The sequence below is a fragment of the Triturus cristatus genome, chromosome 9 (genome assembly GCF_964204655.1).
Source record: "Triturus cristatus chromosome 9, aTriCri1.1, whole genome shotgun sequence".
Classification (NCBI taxonomy): Eukaryota; Metazoa; Chordata; class Amphibia; order Caudata; family Salamandridae; genus Triturus; species Triturus cristatus.
In genome coordinates, this window is record NC_140592.1 from 902,971,748 (window position 1) to 902,992,285 (window position 20,538).

Consider the following 20,538-nt stretch of genomic DNA (forward strand, 5'->3'; position numbering starts at 1 on the left):
CCGAAGACCAGCTGACCGCCACCCTCGCGCAGAGCCCGCCCACCGAACCGACGACAGTGGATCAACGACTGAGCCAACACCCTTGCCCCACTCAAGCAACCCTCCAACAACCACACCAGCAAGAAAGCCACCTGGTTCACCGAAGAGCTCCAGACCTCCAAACGTGAATGCCGGAAACTGGAGAAGAACTGGCTCCACGAATGCACACCGGACAGCCTCGCAGTCCACAAGGACGCCACCCGCAGACATCACCACCTCATCAGATTAGCCAAGAGATCTTCCTTCAAAGACCGCCTGGACAACAACGCACACAACAGCAAAGAGCTCTTCAGTATCATGAAGAAACTCTCCAACTTCAGCACCAACGACATCCCGCCCTCACAAGAACTGTGCGACTCACTGGCCACCTTCTTCCACCGCAAGATCGCTGACATCCATGACAGCCTCAAAACCACGACCGCCCCGACTACACCAGACACCCCCGCCCCCCTGCGAACACCACCCGCACCAACCACCTGACCTCCCGGTCCAACGACGATGAGACACGCAAGATCCTGAACTCCATCCACTCTGGATCACCGTCAGACCCCTGCCCACACCACGTATTCAACAAAGCAGACGCAGCCATCGCACCCCAACTACGGCAGGTCATCAACATTTCCTTCGAGACAGCGACATTCCCGAAAAGCTGGAAGCACGCCGAGATCAACGCCCTCCTCAAGAAGCCCATGGCGGACCCCCACGGACCTCAAAAACTTCCGGCCCATCTACCTGCTCCCGTTCCCGGTGAAGGTCATCGAGAAAATCGTCAACACACAACTGGCCCGCCACCTCGAGGACAACATCTTAGACCCGTCCCAGTCCGGATTCAGACGAAACCACAGCACCGAGACAGCCCTCATCGCAGCCACAGACGACATCAGGCGCCAGCTAGACAACGGCGAAACATCAGCCCTCATCCTCCTGGACCTGTCAGCTGCCTTCGGCACGGTCTGCCACCGCACACTAATGACGTGCCTCCAAGAAGCCGGAATCCAAGAGAAGGCCCTCGACTGGACCACATCCTTCCTCTCCGGCAGAACCCAGAGCGTCTGCCTCCCACCCTTCCGATCCGAAGCCACCGACATCATCTGCGGCGTACCCCAGGGATCATCCCTCAGCCCAACGCTGTTCAACATCTAAATGGCCCCCCTCGCACAAGTAGCCCGCCTTCACCTCCTCAACATCATCTCCTACGCCGACGACACCCAGCTCATCCTCTCCCTCACCAAGGACCCGCACACCGCCAAAACCAACCTCCACGAGGGAATGAAGGCCATTGCCGATTGGATGAGGAGCAGCCGTCTGAAGCTGAACTCGTACAAGAAAGAGGTCCTCATCCTCGGACCCACCCCCTCCGCCTGGGACGACTCCTGGTGGCTGACCACACTGGGAGCAGCACAGACACCCACGGACCACGCACGCAACCTAGGATTCACCCTCGACTCCTCCCTCTCCATGTCGAAGCAGGTCAACGCCATCTCCTCCTCCTGCTACAACACCCTCCGCATGCTTCGCAGGATCTACAAGTGGATCCCGACCGAAACAAGAAAAACAGTGACACAGGCCCTCATCAGCAGCAGGCTGGACTTCGGCAACGCACTCTATGCAGGAATCCCGGCCAAACACCTACGACGACTCCAACACATCCAAAACGCCTCCGCCCGACTGATCCTCAACGTCCTCCGCCGCAACCATATCACCCCCCACCTGAGAGGCCTACACTGGCTCCCCGTCGACAAGAGGATCACCTTCAAGCTTCTCACCCACGCACACAAAGCACTCCATAACACCGGACCAGCCTACCTGAACAGCAGACTCAGCTTTTACACCCCTACCCGCCAGCTCCGCCAACCTTGCCCTCGCTGCTATCCCCCGCATCCAACGAACGACCTCCGGCGGAAGATCCTTCTCCTTCCTCGCCGGCAAGACCTGGAGCTCCCTCCCCACCCACCTACGGCATACCCAAGACCTGCTCATCTTTAGAAGACTCCTCAAGACCTGGCTCTTCGAGCAGTAGCGGCACCCCCTCCCCTCAGCGCCTTGAGACCCTCACGGGTAAGTAGAGCGCTTTACAAGTATTTTTGATTGATTGATTATCTTTACAGGGGCCCTCTTTTTTGTGTATAGCTCAGAGCCTCCTCCACTGCAAATGGAACACTTTGTGTCGGACTCTGAAAGTAACTCTTTAGCTGGAATCACTTGGTCCCTGTATCTGATTCGCACTATCACTTTCAGCCTGAATTTGTGACCTTCCAATGGTCTAGCGTGGCCAGATAACCGAAGTGTCACTTTGTATTTTTAGGCACTATTTCCACGTACAACTTTGAAATTTAATATCTCCAGTTCTACTGACTGGGCTTTTATATTTCTGATCTTTTATTAAATTCTGTTGCGTTTTCAGTTTGTTTGTGTTCTACAAAATACTTCAAAGGTCATCAAAATCAAGTCGGACTGGTTTACTGCCAAGCTACCAGAGGATTAAGCACAGGTTAATTTAGTCACTTTTGTGACTCACCCTGACAGGATTATGGATGTTGCCCGAGTGGAGCTTCCACCCCTCAACCAATAACTTGATTTCTTTAACCAGATGATAATTCCGACAAACCACAGTTAGCCCACATGCATCTGCACATCCTACAATACGTGGACGATACTCTATGAAGGAGTAAAACCCAGATTGGGCTACGACTACTACTAGATGAATTAGGATTTTACTGCAAGAACAATAATCTGTAAATACATTTAGAGAAGTCTAAAATCATGATGATAGCATCAAGAATTAAAAACAAGGAGCCTGGTACATCAGCAATGAGAAAATCTCAATTATAGAGTACATACAAACTTCTAGGTATTATATTCGACAACCGAGGATCCTTCTATGAACATAAAGGATTGTATGCATTTACACTGATACATTTCAAACCACAGGGCTATTCATTTGAACCATTTTGGAAAACTCTTCAAATGCAAACTAGACCCAGTTCGAAATGAAGGTCTGGCTACACTACTAAGATACATCGCTAGCTTCTTGGATAGCAAACTTGTATAGGAAATCTTTCATCTCCCACCAAACTCATGTCAAAGTCAGATCAGGTTGGACTAGAGACTCCAAAACCAGACAACTTGCATTTATCAAATTATTGTACAAAATAAAACACTTTAGTGATACTACACTAAGTTTTCACACCTGGCTGAAATATCCATTAAGACCACTCCCCGGAAAAAATCAATGGCTTGACCTATTAACCACCTCCTTAAAGTCGCTTGGCTTATAATATCTGTGGTCCGGCATGACAAGCCACAATCTATTCAAAAAGGTTGCCACGGTCATGGACAAAAGACTCCTTCAGTGAGGATAAAAGCTCTTATGTAAACGGTCCCAAACATGGACAGTTAAGTATTCCTACAAACAAACCAGACCACAAGAATTTCTGCAGCAAGCACTCTAATACAAAGTAGAAAGAAAATATCTGCAATTGTGATTCGGCGCACTTCCATCCAAAGAGAGATCTCCTCCGTGGAAGGCTCCAATATGCAATGAGATATAGATTCATCAAATAATAAAACAGTTTGCAAACTAGGTACATTTGGAACAAGTTTCGGGCATTAGTAGCATTCCTGTCGACGTGCCTTGAAGCCTGGAAATCTCTAACGCCCAGCTAAACTGTTGGCTCACTGAAAATCTCACTGTAGTAGAAACGAAAATATTTATCGGCATTATAATAGAAAATGAATTTCACTCTCACTATAGAGAACAAGCTTCAGATATTAGGTCCAGCGTTGCAGTTGTCTCCAAAAGCTAGCGACACGGCTTCTCGCGGCAGAAACGGCCAGTCCCTTAAAAATACTTTGGAACGACTTTAGGAGCTCTAAAGTAAAATGTAGGTTTATCGAAGAGACCCATTACGATCGTTCTATGCATTCAAAAGATCCTTAACTTGGCTAGAATTGCACTTTGAAATGTAGTCTCCACCTTGTTTGAAATAAACGTTTGTGTTGGGTGTTCTGATCGGGTTCCTTGCACGGAACCTGGAATGTAGGTTCCGTGCAGGGAACGCGGAACGGACTGGGATGACAGTTGCTGCCGGGAGGTCTGCGCTACTGGACGTGAATAAAGGAGTCTTACCAGATTGAAGTGTCGTTCTCCTTTTCACTGGCGACGGGCTGGTCCAGTGGTCAGCCTCCCTTCCTGCGTGTTCCGTGGCTTCGCTGATTTCCTGCTTCCAGCGATGTCCTTGACTTCGGTGATTCTTCGCTTCAAGCGCTCCTCTTGGTGATGTGGGCGGAGTGAGCCTCACCGTATTTGACTGTCGAGGGATTTGGAGCTCCTCCTGTTGCCCGTTCTCTCCAGCGATCCTCGTATGGTGAGATTTTTGTTTCCCTTCTGGGATTTAGCTTGTTTTCTTCGGCGCGTGTATCGACGCGCGGCGTCAACGCGAGCGCAGCGTCAGCGCGAGCGTCTCTGCGAGGACATCTCCGTTGCTATTGTTTACCGTTGCCCTAGCAACCTTTGCCTGTTTCAACGCGCATGCCTCAATTGAAGATCACACCAAGACCGTGTTTGAGATGCAACAACAGTGATATTTAGAATGGTTTTTCTGCATTTTTAAGCGCAGCTACAAGATATAATTAAGTGAATTGGGGTATTGTGAAGTGACACCTGTTACAGTGGTCATTTTAAACAGTGGTTATTTTAAAGTGGCAGCAACTCACCCACGCAAAGTAACCAATGGATAACGTTGTGGCTCCACCTCCATTCTTACAGTCACCTGGTCCTCCTCCTATGCTATGGCAACCATGGAAAGACACTTTTGAAGCATATTTAGAGGCAATTGATGGTGATACTTTTTCTTCTAAAAAGAAAAAAGCTTTATTGATGTACAATATAGGTGCTGAGGCCAGGACGATCTTGAAAACTTTACCTCTGGAATCAGTTTGGATGTGTACCAGTGCAGGTGATGATGGCGATTCTCTAGTCGTTGATGACTATGCCTCATTAATAAAAACTCTTGATAAAAGATTTAATCCCAAGCGCAATGTAGTTCTTGAGCGGCATAAATTTTTGCAGCGTGCGCAGATGCCTGGTGAATCCATTGATGACTTTGTTGCTGCTCTCAGAATTTTGGCCGTCAAGTGCAACTATAGGGAATTTCGCGATGAAATAATTCGTGATCAGTTGATTGAACGTACATGTGATAAGAAAATTCAACAAAAATTGCTATCCTCTGATGATCCTGATTTAGAGACTGCTCTCATTTTAGCGAAGAGTGTTGAACATTCTCAACTCTGTATGAAGGAGTTAAACACTTCTACTGTCACTTCCAATACCACATCTCTGTCTGAAGTCAAACTAGTCACTACGAAAGCTTCTACCAAACCAACGAAGGGCATCAACACCAACGTTTCCCGCGCACCATCGGTATCTAATGGCCCGAAAACGAAAGCTGAAGGTCAACATCCTCTATGTTATCGTTGTGGCAGTGCCTCTCATCTGGGAAATTTCAAGTTTTGTTATGCTATAAATCAGACTTGTTTCAAATGTGGAAAGAAGGGACATTTAGCACGCATGTGCAAAGCAACTCTACCTCACAAGGTACCTCCTCATACTGTAAGGGCCATAGAAGAGGACTGTGAAGATGATGGAAACTATGAATTACTCATGCTATCTTCGTTATCTATAGAAGAGGGGGTGGTGGAAATAGCTTCTATTGGAGAGGGTCAAAGAAGGAAAAACCCTGTGTGCATCATAAGTGTGAATGGGAAGGGCATTGAATTTCTTGCCGATTCTGGTTCCCCTTTTACCCTTATTAATGTCAAGGATTTTAAAAGTTTGGGTGACATCCCTGTAGCTCACTCCTGCATAAAGATTTTTGCATATGGTGGCAAACGCGTGGAAGTGTTGGGCAAATTCAAGGGGAACTTAAATTTCAAGGGGGATGGCATTTTAGGTACAATATTCATTGTGGAAGAAGGTGCCAATTTACTAGGATGGCATGAACAAGGTGAGTTAGGAATCATCCTCGATCCCAATCATGCTGACATGGTTTTATCCAAACGGGAAGCTAAACAATACTATGCCAGTCTCCCTGATTTTGACGTTACTCCTGTGCGCACGATTACGACTGATGTGCATGTTGAGAATGATTGGATCAAAAACTACCCTGAAGTTTTTAATGGGAAGTTAGGCAAACTTAAAGGATTTCAGCACCGTATTATTCTTAAAGAAGGTGCTAAGGCAGTAACGCACAAAGTGCGCAAGGTACCGCTTAGCATGCGTGGTGAGTTGAGACAAGAGTTGGAACGGTTATGTGCTACAGGGGTGATTGAACCCATAGAAGGGTCTGAGTGGTTGTCACCTATTGTTTTAGCACGCAAAGCTGATAAGTCCCTTAGGATGTGTGTGGACTTGCGCGATTTGAATGCTTGCATATGGGTGGATCGTCAACCTTTACCAAACATAAATGAGATGTTGTCAACTTTAGAAGGTGCCAAGTATTTTTCTTCTCTAGACATATCTTCTGCATACCATCAAATTGAACTGTGCAAAGACTCGAGACATCTCACGTCTTTCGTAACTCCTGATGGTGCATTTCGCTATTTGCGTATGCCGTTTGGTCTGGCATCAGCTTCCGCAGTGTTCCAACGCCTCATGGGTAATCTGTTCAAGAACACTGCGGGAGTTGTGTTCTTTCAAGATGACATTCTTGTTCACGGAAAGACTATACAGGAGCACAATGCTAAAGTCAAGCACGTTCTAGAAATTATTAGGTCTAGTGGGTTAACATTAAGGAAAGACAAATGCAAGTTTCTTCAAGAAGGGGTAGATTATCTTGGTCACCACATTTCGGTTAGAGGCGTTGAACCTAAGATGAAACTACTAGATGCCATTCAGAAGGCACCCGAACCCAAAAACAGGGATCAACTACGTTCCTTTCTGGGGCTAGTCGAATATTACGCAAAATTTGTTGCTAACTTTTCCGATAGAACTGTATGTCTGCGTAATCTTCTTAAGAAAAACATGAAGTATGTATGGTCTGACCAATGTGCATCTGACTTCAATGTGTTGAAAGAAGCAATTGTACAAGCACAGCCACTTAAACTTTTCAACATCAACGATCAATGCATTGTCGCCACCGATGCCAGTAATGTGGGACTTGGGGCTGTTTTGATGCAGAAAAGATTAGACAATAGAGAAGAAATTATTGCCTTTGCTTCTAGGACACTCCGTGGTGCCGAAGAGACCTATTCCACCATTGAGAAGGAAGCTTTGGCGCTATGGTGGGGTGTGCAATATTTTCGAAATTTCTTGTGGGGCAATGATTTTGTTCTTAGGACTGACCACAAACCTTTGGTGGATCTTTTTACCACCAAAGGCGGGGGTAGAGCAACGCCTCGTATTGCTAAATGGCAGTACAGACTCAACGAATTCAATTATCATCTAGAATATGTTGCTGGTGTAAAGAATTGCGTGGCTGATTGTTTGTCCAGATTGCCTCTTTCTGAAAATGTGGTTGAACCTATAAACGATCATTTAGAAATGGTGTGTGCGGTCAGCGCCATAGCTAACACGGGTGCAGCTCTATCTGAGGTCGATTGGAAATTGGCCATGTCTGAGGACGCAGAGCTCTGTATGGTGATAGATTTCGTAACGCTGGGTTGGCCCAACAGTACTGCCATTCCTTCGGAATTAATTCCTTATTTGAGAGTTAGTGATGAGTTGTCTCTGATTGATGGAATTTTGCGCAGGGGTGGGTTACTAGTTGTTCCTCTATCATTACGGAACAAAGTTCTGGACTTAGCTCATGAAGGCCATTTAGGTATTCGGGCAATGAAGCGGAGAGTGAGGGAGGATTTTTGGTGGCCGGGTGTGGACAAGTCCATCGAACATTGTGTTAGAGATTGTGGTGCATGTGTATTGAGTGATAAAACTCAGGTGACCTGTCCGTCTCCTGTCAGTCCTATTCCTGTCAAAGAATCACCTTGGTACAAATTAGCCTTTGATGTGGCTGGTCCATTCGGTGGCTTAGGTAGTTCTCCAAAGTATGTGTTAGTTCTTATTGATTACATGTCCAAATGGCCAGAGATAAGGTTTGTGGACGGTATCAATTCTAGCATTATTATCAAATTTCTTACAGAGATTTTCCTTCGTGAGGGGTTTCCGGAGGAATTGGTAACTGACAACGGTACCCAGTTGGTGTCTGCTGAAATGCAAGATTTTCTGAAAAAACACGGCATTAAACATGTACTCACCTCTCTTTACCACCCACGTAGTAATGGGTTGGTTGAGCGTTTTAATCGGGTTATCAAAGAGCAGTTACAGTTGTCCTTCATAAATGGTCTTGATTGGAAGTTAGTGATTTCGGACATGCTATGGGCAATTAGAACCACCCCACACTACAGTACTGGAATGTCTCCCTTTTCCTTGTTGAGAGGTAGAGTAGCAGGTTCCAAACTTAATAAAGATTGGATGTCAAGGAAGGTGGTGGATCCACAAAGATTAGGGAGGGTGGTTGATGTCAGAGCTGCTACCCAAGCCAGATACGGGTCTGTTTGTCTCAAACGGTCTTCAGTGTGTCAAGGAGACTGGGTAAGAATTAAGAAACCAGTGTTTGTGCGTAAGGGTTTTTCCCGGTTTTCTCCTCCTGTCAAGGTTAGTAAGGTGATGGATCATGTAGTGGTTTTGGAAAATGGTAAGGTGTGGAATAAGTCTGCTGTATCGATTGTGCCTAAGCCAAAGGTAGAGTTTGTGAAAGACAAATTTGGGATCAACACTGATAGTACAATTCTAGCTCCTAGGATCAATACGTCTAGGGATTGTGCATCTGGGAACAATCTTGCTTCTCAACAAGGTCTCTTGAAGTCTAGATTTCTCCCTGCCAGAGTCAGGTCATCCCCCGTCAAATTACAGGACTATGTCAGATTTTGATTTTCTGTATTTTGTGTTTAATGCAGTTTCATGAGGTTGTGATTGTTTCCGTGTAATGAGGAGAATTGTTTTTTTGTGAAGGGAGGGGGGTATGTTGGGTGTTCTGATCGGGTTCCTTGCACGGAACCTGGAATGTAGGTTCCGTGCAGGGAACGCGGAACGGACTGGGATGACAGTTGCTGCCGGGAGGTCTGCGCTACTGGACGTGAATAAAGGAGTCTTACCAGATTGAAGTGTCGTTCTCCTTTTCAGTTTGTCTTGAAAGTGATCCGTTTTAATTATTGCGAAGGTTTGATGTATTGTAAACACGGAGAGATTAACTATATGTTAAAGAAGAACTGGGGCAAAATTATTATTCACCTGCCAAAGCTTGGTGGTTCCAGAGTAGCTAACCCTATGAAAACTAACGAGATTTAACGTCCGATAGTTTTTTCTAATGACGTGTCTCACGCTAGAATAGGTTTCAGCCCGTACTAACTAGTTTTGCATGCCGGAGTCCAGATGTGCCTGGGACAATCTGTCCGACTCCTCTCATCAACCTCACACGTGGCTGCGAGCGCGGATTAGAAAACACAGTGACTCAACACACGACACGACCAGTAGGCTTGGCCCACATGCAGGACGCGCACGTCTTCCGGGGTAACGAGATCTCTTCCGGTGTAGCAGCAGACTAAGTCTCTTCCGGTGCAGGAATATTTCTTCGGAAATGGATAGGCCATCGCTGTCGGGGCGGGTCGTATGTCTAACCAATAGGATGTCTCTCTATGAGATACACACACAAAACACTGTTAGAACCTCCCCTTAGGCTGTCAATCTGTTTTTATCCAGCTTTCTGATAATAACATCCACTTGGCTTGCCTATGGAAGTTGAGTTACAGCTGAAGCAAAGTAGAGTCAACGGTTGTTTAAGATCTCGTGTACAGAGACTGGAATTGAGGCTGACGCCCGGGAACGTCCCGCTTAACTCGAGAAGGTTGTTCTATAGGACCGAAAATGCTAACCTCCTTAAGAAACAACTGTGACAGGGGATGCCAAGCCTCAATGATAGCAGCGACCTGATGGTTGGCAATCTGCCGGGCAAGCAGGCTCCGTGGAGTGGTGCAGGAGTTAGAGTGCCATCCTTCAGGCACTAACTTTATTTTTAAAGTTTGACAGTTGCTAAGGCACAGCTATGCCTTGGCCATTCTCGGAATCCATCAAGAAGCGGGCATGTAGGTACTTGCTACAGAGATACCTGGGCCACTTCCTGCAGGAGAAGCTTAGCCTGGAGCAACTCACTTTGGACCTGTACCAGGGCACTGGTTCCTTGGCACAGGTGCCACTTGATAAATGGGTAAGCTGCTTTTCAATTAATTGCAGAACGCAAAGTGCTCTGCAAGCACAGTACCTTGGTTTGAAGATAGAATTAGACTGCAGGTGCTTGCATAGACCATGCTTTACAATCCCGGGAATGGTTAGAGATAAAACGGATGTTCATTGAAAGCTAGTTCCACTGTGCTGCTAATTGAAATACTATTTTATTATAGTAAGCGTCCTGATTTTAAATAGACGATCACGAATTTTAGTAAATGTATGCAGTGCTAAGAAGTGTGTAGCGCTCAATATCTTTGGGTAGTATGCTTTTCATTTAGAATGTGAGTGTCCGATTCTAAGGTGACCAGATTGTTTGTTGACTTACCACAAATCATATTTTGCTCCCTCATCCCTGCTGCTGCAGTTTTCTGTTTATTCTCACATTGTTTTTGTCATTACAACTCTTAGCTTACACTGACCTTGTTGTAAAATAGATAATAATTGGCTTAGTAAAGTCGTCAAATGCTACTTAAGTATTTGTGAAACATAACATACCGGTTATATAAATTCATTTTTTATTTGCATTTATCTCCTAAGTATTTAACATAAATACCTGACTGATATCACATCAAAAGCCAGGCTATAGGAAAGAGCCTGGTTCGTGAAATACTGGTGCATGATTGTGCATCAGTAATGTACTAGCCCAACATAATATAGTTTGTCCGAATGAAATTATCCTTTGGGATACCTTCCACGGCTGCCAAACGTTTCAGTAGCAGCCCTGAGCCACAACATTTCTTTATTGGTATGTTTATGTTGTTCTCGTCTACGTGTTGGAATCGTGTGGTGCGATTTGCTTGTCGAAAGTTTGAAACGATGGATTCAATTAATCAGAATCAGCTATTGTCCTTTTAGGCAATTTGAATTCATCAGTGTGTGCGTTTTGATATTAGTGTTGGAGAAAATGATGCTGGAGATCTACGCCCCTTGCTTCGGCTACTTATAGTTTTATAATATGTCATTTCCCCTGAGATTAATGACAGCCTGAGGTTGATATTGTTATCTATGTTATGTAACAGAACGTAGATATATGTGCTGAAGGGTGTTTTGTGACCTGTCTTGATGATTAGCGCTGTTAGATGCCTTGGGCGGCTTGTTTTTAAATACCTTTGGGAGTAATGAAGTAGTTGGTTAAAAGTCATTTGTGCTGTGTGAAATGTTGAGTCTAATGTATTCTATGACCCTTGGTCTGTTCTGTGTTAACAATTGCATATTTTTGCAGAGTTGATGCTTTAAGTCATTAGTGTGATTACTGCTTTCAAATACAGTACATCACGGGAAGTAAACCAGTTAAGTTGTCAGTAAATATACATACATACATACATGCATTCATAACCAAATCTCCGTGTGAAGAATTCATGCAGCATATTATATACTTGGGTCAGATTCCATTTCTTTATATCATTTACAACAATGAGGAATACAGTTAATATATTATCAGCTCTATAAATAAGGGAAGAGCTAAAGGATGGCAATTGAACTTCGATGCGTGGCTAGGTTATACTTGCGCAAAATCAATTTTTTAGTGCATAGAACAAACAGCAGGATGCTCCAGGGAACAGGAAGGGAAACAGCCACCAATGTCCCAATAATCCTCCGTTACAGAAGGTACACAGAAGATAAATGCAAAGACCAAAGATCGTTCCCGAGCAATAACAAACCAATATTCAGACCGAAGATATCAATATATCAAAGACAAATTCCAGTCCATGTAAATCAAAAAGAAAATCTTCTTTGTCTTAGTTCTCAGGATCTCCCCTTGTAGATGTGACATGATAGATCATGATGACAAGAAGAAAGAACTATTTGCAGCCAACACGTGTTTCGTCATAGGGTAAATGGCCCAAACGACTTCCTCAGGGCTACAAAAATAATAATAAAGAATCTATTCAAACAATATATTGTTGCTAGTGACATGTGTTCAAAAATATCAATGTCAATTCATAGATCAAGCATAAAGTCATTATAAAGGAACGACCCAAATTATCTAAACTGATTAGTTTAGAAATTGACACCCAGTGACTACAATTGAAAAATAGGTAGTGTATTCAGATAAATCAAAAAAGAGGAAGAGAATAAATAGGAAAGAAAAACATGTTTGTATTCAGGAAAAGAATATATACCAAAGGTAAAGACACCAAAAGAAATAAACTAAGAGAGGTCCGACTCGGGCTTTTCATCACAACATTCAATCCTGACTGGCTCCAAGCATCAGTATTCAGTCAGTCAGTCAGTCAAAGGCTTTATTTCGATAAAAACATATCATAAAAGCGTAACAGTTAAAAATGGAATAAGTTAATTTCATTTAAAAAAGAAGAAACCTATTTTTACAATAAGGTGCAAGAACAGATCATAAATAATTATTTAAGAATGAATTAAACAATTTCCTTAAGCCTTTTACTTCTGATACGCCATGCCCAAGATAAGAATTTTGCAAGGGCACAAACGTATAATGGGCGAGCATCTGACATTAAAATACGGAGTGCCACAATATAGTGTCTAGTTCCCAAGGAGCGGCACAGTTGCTTAAGCCATCTTTTCCTTGGGAGGGCGTACTCATGGCATTCGAATAAAAAGTGAGCCACAGACTCACGTCTGGATGTGCAAAAAGGGCAAAGATCGGAGGTCTGAGGGAGGGAATTCCATCGTGATGTAAAGCTATAAAGTAGGAGGGTCCCAGTCCTAAACTTAAAATACAAAGCTCTATCAAAGGGGCTCTCGATGATGTCGAGATATAGTTCCCGGATTGGGTGATCCTTAAAATTCAGGAAGTCCTCAGTAAGTCTCCCCAATGATGTGTTCGAGATCCGTTGGGTCGCAATTCAGTTCCAATATAAGAGCTTAAGCGTGGCTTTCGGAGGGGAAGATTTATTTTCCCATGAAGCATTTAGCCCCAGATTATGCAAAAGGGCCTTCATGTCACGCAACCATTTTATCCTATGCCATCCTGGGAGTGACATGATTTCCGAGAGACCTTTGGCATATTTGGCTAGTTCCGGGACCCGCCACAAGCGGGCCCATAGCAATAAAGGACGAAGTTTCGCCAGATCACCGATGGGGCGACAACCAAGATCGAGCATTAATGGGATCGTGGGGGTGCCTTGGGGAAGTGACATAATGACCCTGAAAAACTTCCTCTCTGCTCGTGATAAGTCGCCAGTATCACAAAAGCCCCAGAGCTCGGCACCATAAAGGGCAGAACTGACTGCTCTTGCTGCATAAATATCAATAACGGGGGCTATCGGTCTTATAGCACAGGAGCGCTGCTCCTTCACGAGAGCCCCTGTAACTCTTTTATGAGATAACAGCATCTTGCATAAATGGGGGCCCCACTGCATATTATGGGATAAACGAATCCCTAAATAGTCAAACACATCCACCCTCCCCAAAGGTTCATCATTCAATTTTGGGGCGTATGGGTTTTTTAGGGGGATTTAACACAAGATACTTTGTTTTATCTCTATTAATTACCAAACCCCGCTCTATACAGAAGAGCTGGAAATTATTTAAGAGTTTTTGGAGGCCCATTGGGGTTTTGGAGAGCAAGAGTGTATCATCCGCGAAGAGGAGGGTCGGGATACGTTCCCCGCCAGGGATGGTTCATCTGAAGGGTCTTTCAATAGATGCTCAACCACACCGTTGATATATAGCGAGAAGAGGGTGGGAGCTAGAACACATCCCTGGCGTACCCCTCTCTCTACCGGAATTCTGTTAGTTTTCTCACCATTCCTCCCCCACCTCACCTGGGCAAAAGTGTTTACATGCAGCCTTACCAATAACAGGAGCAAGTAGTTGGGCACCCCCATGGCAGCAAGGACTTTCCAAAGAGCCTCCCTAGGTACTAGGTCAAAGGCAGTCTTCAAGTCGATAAAGGCAAGGTAAAGACTGCCTTTGCCCAAGACCACCACCTTCCAATACACAAGCAACAATCTAAACGCTTGCTCGATTGTGCCGGTGCCTGCTCTGAAGCCAGCCTGGTAGTCGGAGAGGATGCCGTTTTCGTCGATCCATTGTAGTAATCTGACCAACAACACCTTCCCGACCACCTTTTGTGTTATATCTAGCAGGCTTATGGGTCTGTAATTTGATGGGTCGTCCCTGGCCCCCTTTTTGAAGATGGGGACGACCTCCGCCCCTTTCCAGGATGCCGGAATTGGCGCTCCCCCACTGATGGCATTAAGCAGGCAGTTAATAAATTTACCCCATTTCGGGATGTCCGCTCGCAACAGGTCCCCGGGTAAGCCGTCTGGGCCAGCTGCTTTTTGGGGCCTGATGGTAGTAATTGCATACTCCACTTCTTTGATCGAGAAGATGGAGTCAGCCACCCTGTTGTTTACTGGCAAAGCTATACATAATGTTCCAGTTGCTAGAGCATCACTCCTTGTTAGCAAATCCGGGGTTGCTGATGCCCCCTCCCTTGTGTGTTTTTCATTAGAAATGTCCATGGAGAGAGCATTAGAAGTAGCACCTGATTGATTTGCATAAAGTTTAGAGAAGTGATTGACCCAAACTTGGCTGGTGATATTGCATGTAATAAAATCAGTATCGGGTCTATTTTTGGCTCTAATCCTGTCCCAAAAACGCCTTGCGTCTTTCCCCAAGCTTGCCTCTTTTAAAGAGCGCCAATATTCGATTTCCCACTCTTTTTTAGCACTTGCCAGGGTTTTCTTATAATTTAGCCTAGCTCCCTGAATATCTCCTTGTGTTTTGCTTTTGACGGCCTTAATCAAGAGCGATTTGGCGTGCCTACAAGCAGGTGTGTACCAATCGTGCTTTCCCTTTGGGAGCCCCATTACTGCATTTTTGCCCACTTGATTCATTTTTAGGAATACATTCCCAATAGACTTAATGGTCTCCTCAAAAATAGGGGTAACACGGCCGGGATTTAGCTCACCCTTGTCTGACCTATCCAATTCCAATTCTAACTGTGCATCTATGAGAACAGTATTAATTATATTTAGTTTAGCTTCATCCTTCGCAACCATGTTCCATTTTAGTCGTTTCCCACACGAAGATACAGAAATTTTGTGGGCTGGGTTAAGGGATTTTGCGGTCTTTTCGTAAGGCCATGGGTTCCTGAGGGACAATGAAAGCGAATTATGATCGCTTTCAACTGTAGGCAGGACTACCATGTCCTGAACAAAGCTCCAAAGAATGAAATCTAGCATGATGTAATCGATCCTAGAGGTGTGGTTGACTCTATTGAACGTGGCCGCACCCAAAAGATCAGAACGCGTGCGACCATTAACTGCTCTTAGCCCAAATTCCAGCGTTAGGGCATTGAGCTGAATAGCGGTTTTAGACCATTTTTTGATCGGAGGGATGGTTAAAGTTGGGATACCCCATCTAACATCATCCTCACTTGGGTCATGGATGTCGTCCTGTATAAGGGGCTCATAGGTGCAGTTGAGATCACCCGCAACCAATACTTGGGATCCAGTTAAATTTTCATTCAGTGCCATTTCAAGGATAGATACTGTCGGGGATAGAGAGCCATATTTGGTACCTCTGGCGTATACATTATATAAGTCAAGGATGGGTCCTCTTTGTGAGCCTCTCAGAGAGATTTTTAGAATATCTGGGGAATTAATTAGCTTTGACTCAATCTGTAGATTTAAGGCAATGCTTACCCAGGTGAGTAGGCCTCCCGACGGACGACCTGACCCATTTCTTGGAGGTACTGCAGGAACGAAATGGGTAATATAGCCTACCCGATACACGGGTTCCATGCTCCAAGTCTCTTGGAATAGGCAAATCGTATGCGCCTCTACTAGGGTATTCCACTCAGGCAGTTGAAGTTTCCTGTGGATGCCAGCTACATTCCAGCTTAAGATCTTGATAGTGTCGCCCTGTTTAATGGGAGTGTTTTTATTTGGAATACTGTGGCATTCAGGTTGCGGCTGAAAGACATCATGGCTCACAGGCTCGATGCAGGGCACAAATGGTGCCTTCCCAGACCCTAGTACAAGGGTGGAGCGTAGGCAGTGGGAGGGGGTCTGCAAATCTTTTTGAGGAGTAGGGTCAAGGGAGGAAGTAGGCTGAATAGGGGGTAAGCAGTTTATGGGTAGGAAGCAGTCTACGAGTTGGACTGGGTTGGGGCTAGTGCATTCATTGTCCTCAGGGACAAATCCAGAACCCAATAATGGTCAATCTACTTCTTCCAAACAGCTGAATCTGTTGGCAAGTGGTATGCCACTCCAGCCTTCAGAAAGAGCTGTATCTCTACCCTCATAGCCTAGCCAAGCCTCCCTCTCCCTTCTATTGTTCCAAGATCTTACTTTGGACGTGCCCCTGTCGGGAGTGTCGTCACAACAATTTATAGGAGGATAAAAGGAAGAGAGTCTCCTCACCTTTATTCCGTCAATTTTGGGCCATGTATTACGACGGCAGATATAATCAGCCGTTCGAGAATTATCAAAATTGACAATAATGCAATCTCCCTGAATCTTTTTCTTCTCACTCCCTATCCAGGGAACCCTACGCACCATAAGGATCCTGCTACTACAAGAGTGAGGGAGTGGTCTATTAACATTTAGCCAATGCTGTACCTTGTTTTTTAAGGACCGCGTTGGTTCTTCTTTGAGAGGCCTTAACTCAGGAACACCAGTCATGATCACGACGTATGGGTCACTTTCTGGAGGTAAGTGTATAGGATGACCAACCTCACCCCTGAATTTGTCTTTTTGTTCTACTGACCCCATGGATTTAGGTAAATGGTTGTGGTGAACTGGCCCCGGTGTTTTTACTGCAGTGTTTTGATGTACTAACCCCAGGCATTTAGGTAACGTGTTTTCTAAGATTGCACCAGAGGTAGGGGGTTTGGTGGGTTCACCAGCTATCCTAGAGGCAGCTAACAAAGATTTTGCTGGCAACGATTTTGGTGGCAGATTTAAATCAATCGGGGGAGCACTCACCACTACTTGCTCCATCCTCACGGTCGAGGGAGTAGCCCGCAACTCCTGGTGGTTGGCCAATCCATCGCTCTTAAGTGCATTCAAAGATAGATTCATGGAAAGTAGGTGCTTTTCGATATTAGACAGAGAAAGTGCAATAGGATGCACATATTCTCTGAAGAGTTCACCTAGTACATTTAAAAGTTGGTTGTCAGCCTCACAAACTTTGCAACCCTTGCCCAAACTACTTGGATCGCTAGCGGCCAGTGGAATCATACGAGGGTCTGCTGTATCTATGGCTGTTTTATCTGGGGCACTCTGGACAGGATTACTTTTGGTTTTCCTTGACATCTGAGTAGTCAGAGTTTTATTCGGGGCTTTGGAGTTACATTTTATCGGAACCCTAGGCTTCTTCCGTTTGGGGATGGCACCCTCCCTTGCCCCCCTTGGGAGATTTGGACTGGGCCCCTCCTGCCTTGGGCTTAAAAACAGGTTAGGCGTCCTCTCAAGATCTTTGCTAGAGTGCATATCTGAGAGGGCTAAGGAAGCTGACAGATCAACCGTATTAGGTACACCGTGAGTTTCAACCTGGACTTCAATGAGAGGCCTAATGGTGTTTGAGCTTGTAGGTGTCTTAGCTAAAGCCATAGGGCCTAACGAGGAGCGTCTTGCTAGTGCTAAATCTTGTGAAACTCTTCGCTCCAAGAGTGATATACCTTGATTAATGGCTTCATTTGCCCTAGTTATAAATTGGTCAATCGGGCCAGATGTATGTGCTACCCCCTGAGCGTTTTTACTCCTAGAACCCCTCGTCATCCTTTCAGACATGTACTGATATGTGGGGCCTTCACACAATTTAAGTTAAACAGTTGGCAATTTGCCAGAGGAATATCGGACTGTAAATAACTAGGTGGAATAACCAACTACAATGCCACATCAGGATTTAAATGTCAATGGGGTGGCCCAGTCCAGTCTTACCCGGTCTTTAAAGGGCTTAAACGGGCCCGCCCTTGGCCCGGGCTTCGCCCGGGCGCGGTTCCCGCGAGGCGGTCGACTATCAGGTCTTTTATGCGCCTCCAGGCGCGAGATTGATGGAGGCGGCTTCCTCTTCCGCCGCACAGGATGCTGGGGAATGAAGTCCCCCTCCTAACGGCGGCCGCTTTGGAATGGCGGCGGCAGGAGGGAGACAAGCAGCGAACACGGACCCCCAGAGGAGAATGCCACGGGAAGATGCAGGTAGGTTTTCAATTCAGTAGTCGCCCACTCGGCCAGTCGCCTATCAGGTCTTTTATGCGCCTCCAGGCGCGAGATTGATGGAGGCGGCTTCCTCTTCCGCCGCACAGGATGCTGGGGAATGAAGTCCCCCTCCTAACGGCGGCCGCTTTGGAATGGCGGCGGCAGGAGGGAGACAAGCAGCGAACACGGACCCCCAGAGGAGAATGCCACGGGAAGATGCAGGTAGGTTTTCAATTCAGTAGTCGCCCACTCGGCCAGTCGCCTATCAGGTCTTTTATGCGCCTCCAGGCGCGAGATTGATGGAGGCGGCTTCCTCTTCCGCCGCACAGGATGCTGGGGAATGAAGTCCCCCTCCTAACGGCGGCCGCTTTGGAATGGCGGTGGCAGGAGGGAGACAAGCAGCGAACACGGACCCCCAGAGGAGAATGCCACGGGAAGATGCAGGTAGGTTTTCAATTCAGTAGTCGCCCACTCGGCCAGTCGCCTATCAGGTCTTTTATGCGCCTCCAGGCGCGAGATTGATGGAGGCGGCTTCCTCTTCCGCCGCACAGGATGCTGGGGAATGAAGTCCCCCTCCTAACGGCGGCCGCTTTGGAATGGCGGCGGCAGGAGGGAGACAAGCAGCGAACACGGACCCCCAGAGGAGAATGCCACGGGAAGATGCAGGTAGGTTTTCAATTCAGTAGTCGCCCACTCGGCCAGTCGCCTATCAGGTCTTTTATGCGCCTCCAGGCGCGAGATTGATGGAGGCGGCTTCCTCTTCCGCCGCACAGGATGCTGGGGAATGAAGTCCCCCTCCTAACGGCGGCCGCTTTGGAATGGCGGCGGCAGGAGGGAGACAAGCAGCGAACACGGACCCCCAGAGGAGAATGCCACGGGAAGATGCAGGTAGGTTTTCAATTCAGTAGTCGCCCACTCGGCCAGTCGCCTATCAGGTCTTTTATGCGCCTCCAGGCGCGAGATTGATGGAGGCGGCTTCCTCTTCCGCCGCACAGGATGCTGGGGAATGAAGTCCCCCTCCTAACGGCGGCCGCTTTGGAATGGCGGCGGCAGGAGGGAGACAAGCAGCGAACACGGACCCCCAGAGGAGAATGCCACGGGAAGATGCAGGTAGGTTTTCAATTCAGTAGTCGCCCACTCGGCCAGTCGCCTATCAGGTCTTTTATGCGCCTCCAGGCGCGAGATTGATGGAGGCGGCTTCCTCTTCCGCCGCACAGGATGCTGGGGAATGAAGTCCCCCTCCTAACGGCGGCCGCTTTGGAATGGCGGCGGCAGGAGGGAGACAAGCAGCGAACACGGACCCCCAGAGGAGAATGCCACGGGAAGATGCAGGTAGGTTTTCAATTCAGTAGTCGCCCACTCGGCCAGTCGCCTATCAGGTCTTTTATGCGCCTCCAGGCGCGAGATTGATGGAGGCGGCTTCCTCTTCCGCCGCACAGGATGCTGGGGAATGAAGTCCCCCTCCTAACGGCGGCCGCTTTGGAATGGCGGCGGCAGGAGGGAGACAAGCAGCGAACACGGACCCCCAGAGGAGAATGCCACGGGAAGATGCAGGTAGGTTTTCAATTCAGTAGTCGCCCACAGTATTATTAAGCAAAGAGACCCACATAAAGTCAGTGGCTCTAAGTATAGTGGGCTATTTCATCACAACGTTCTGTACACAGACTGATGCCAACATGCAATCAATAGTTCGGTATGGCAACTAGAAATTACCATATACGTATGTGATATAAGACCTTCATAGGTTTAAAGTCTGAGTGTTATGCGTAACACTCACCATGAAAAATATCAATACTCCACATATTAACGAAATTCACAAATGGTATCCATCCCAAGTAGAGAAAATATTACAGTCGATATCCATCAAAATAGTACATTATGGGTAAAATCTGAAATGAGAATATAAAGAGGCATTAGCAAAAAAGTATTTATGGCTAAAATGCCAAAGCAAAAGAATATTTGTTAAAGTGTATAAAATACATCTCAGATTAAAAGGACACCATGTGAGATGTAGTGTATCCCTATTAAGTATCTAAATAGAATATGTCCATACGTTAAGTATGCCACAATAGCAATCTGAAACATAAA

General features: G+C 46.2%; 1 protein-coding gene and 1 long non-coding RNA gene across 2 annotated transcripts in view; one reads left to right on the forward strand and one right to left on the reverse strand.

Moving 5' to 3' along the window:
- LOC146799035 (uncharacterized) overlaps positions 1 to 9,377 on the reverse strand; it is a 57,353-nt gene extending 47,976 nt beyond the window's left edge. Inside the window, exon 1 of the long non-coding RNA XR_014969231.1 lies at positions 9,193 to 9,377. This is a non-coding gene — a long non-coding RNA (uncharacterized LOC146799035). The remainder of the gene's footprint in view (positions 1 to 9,192) is intronic.
- A 288-nt stretch (positions 9,378 to 9,665) lies between these two features.
- ATG2B (autophagy related 2B) overlaps positions 9,666 to 20,538 on the forward strand; it is a 1,039,004-nt gene continuing 1,028,131 nt past the window's right edge. Inside the window, exon 1 of the mRNA XM_085626438.1 lies at positions 9,666 to 10,301. Coding sequence (XP_085482564.1) covers positions 10,140 to 10,301 — 162 coding nt within the window. The 5' untranslated portion in view covers positions 9,666 to 10,139. The remainder of the gene's footprint in view (positions 10,302 to 20,538) is intronic.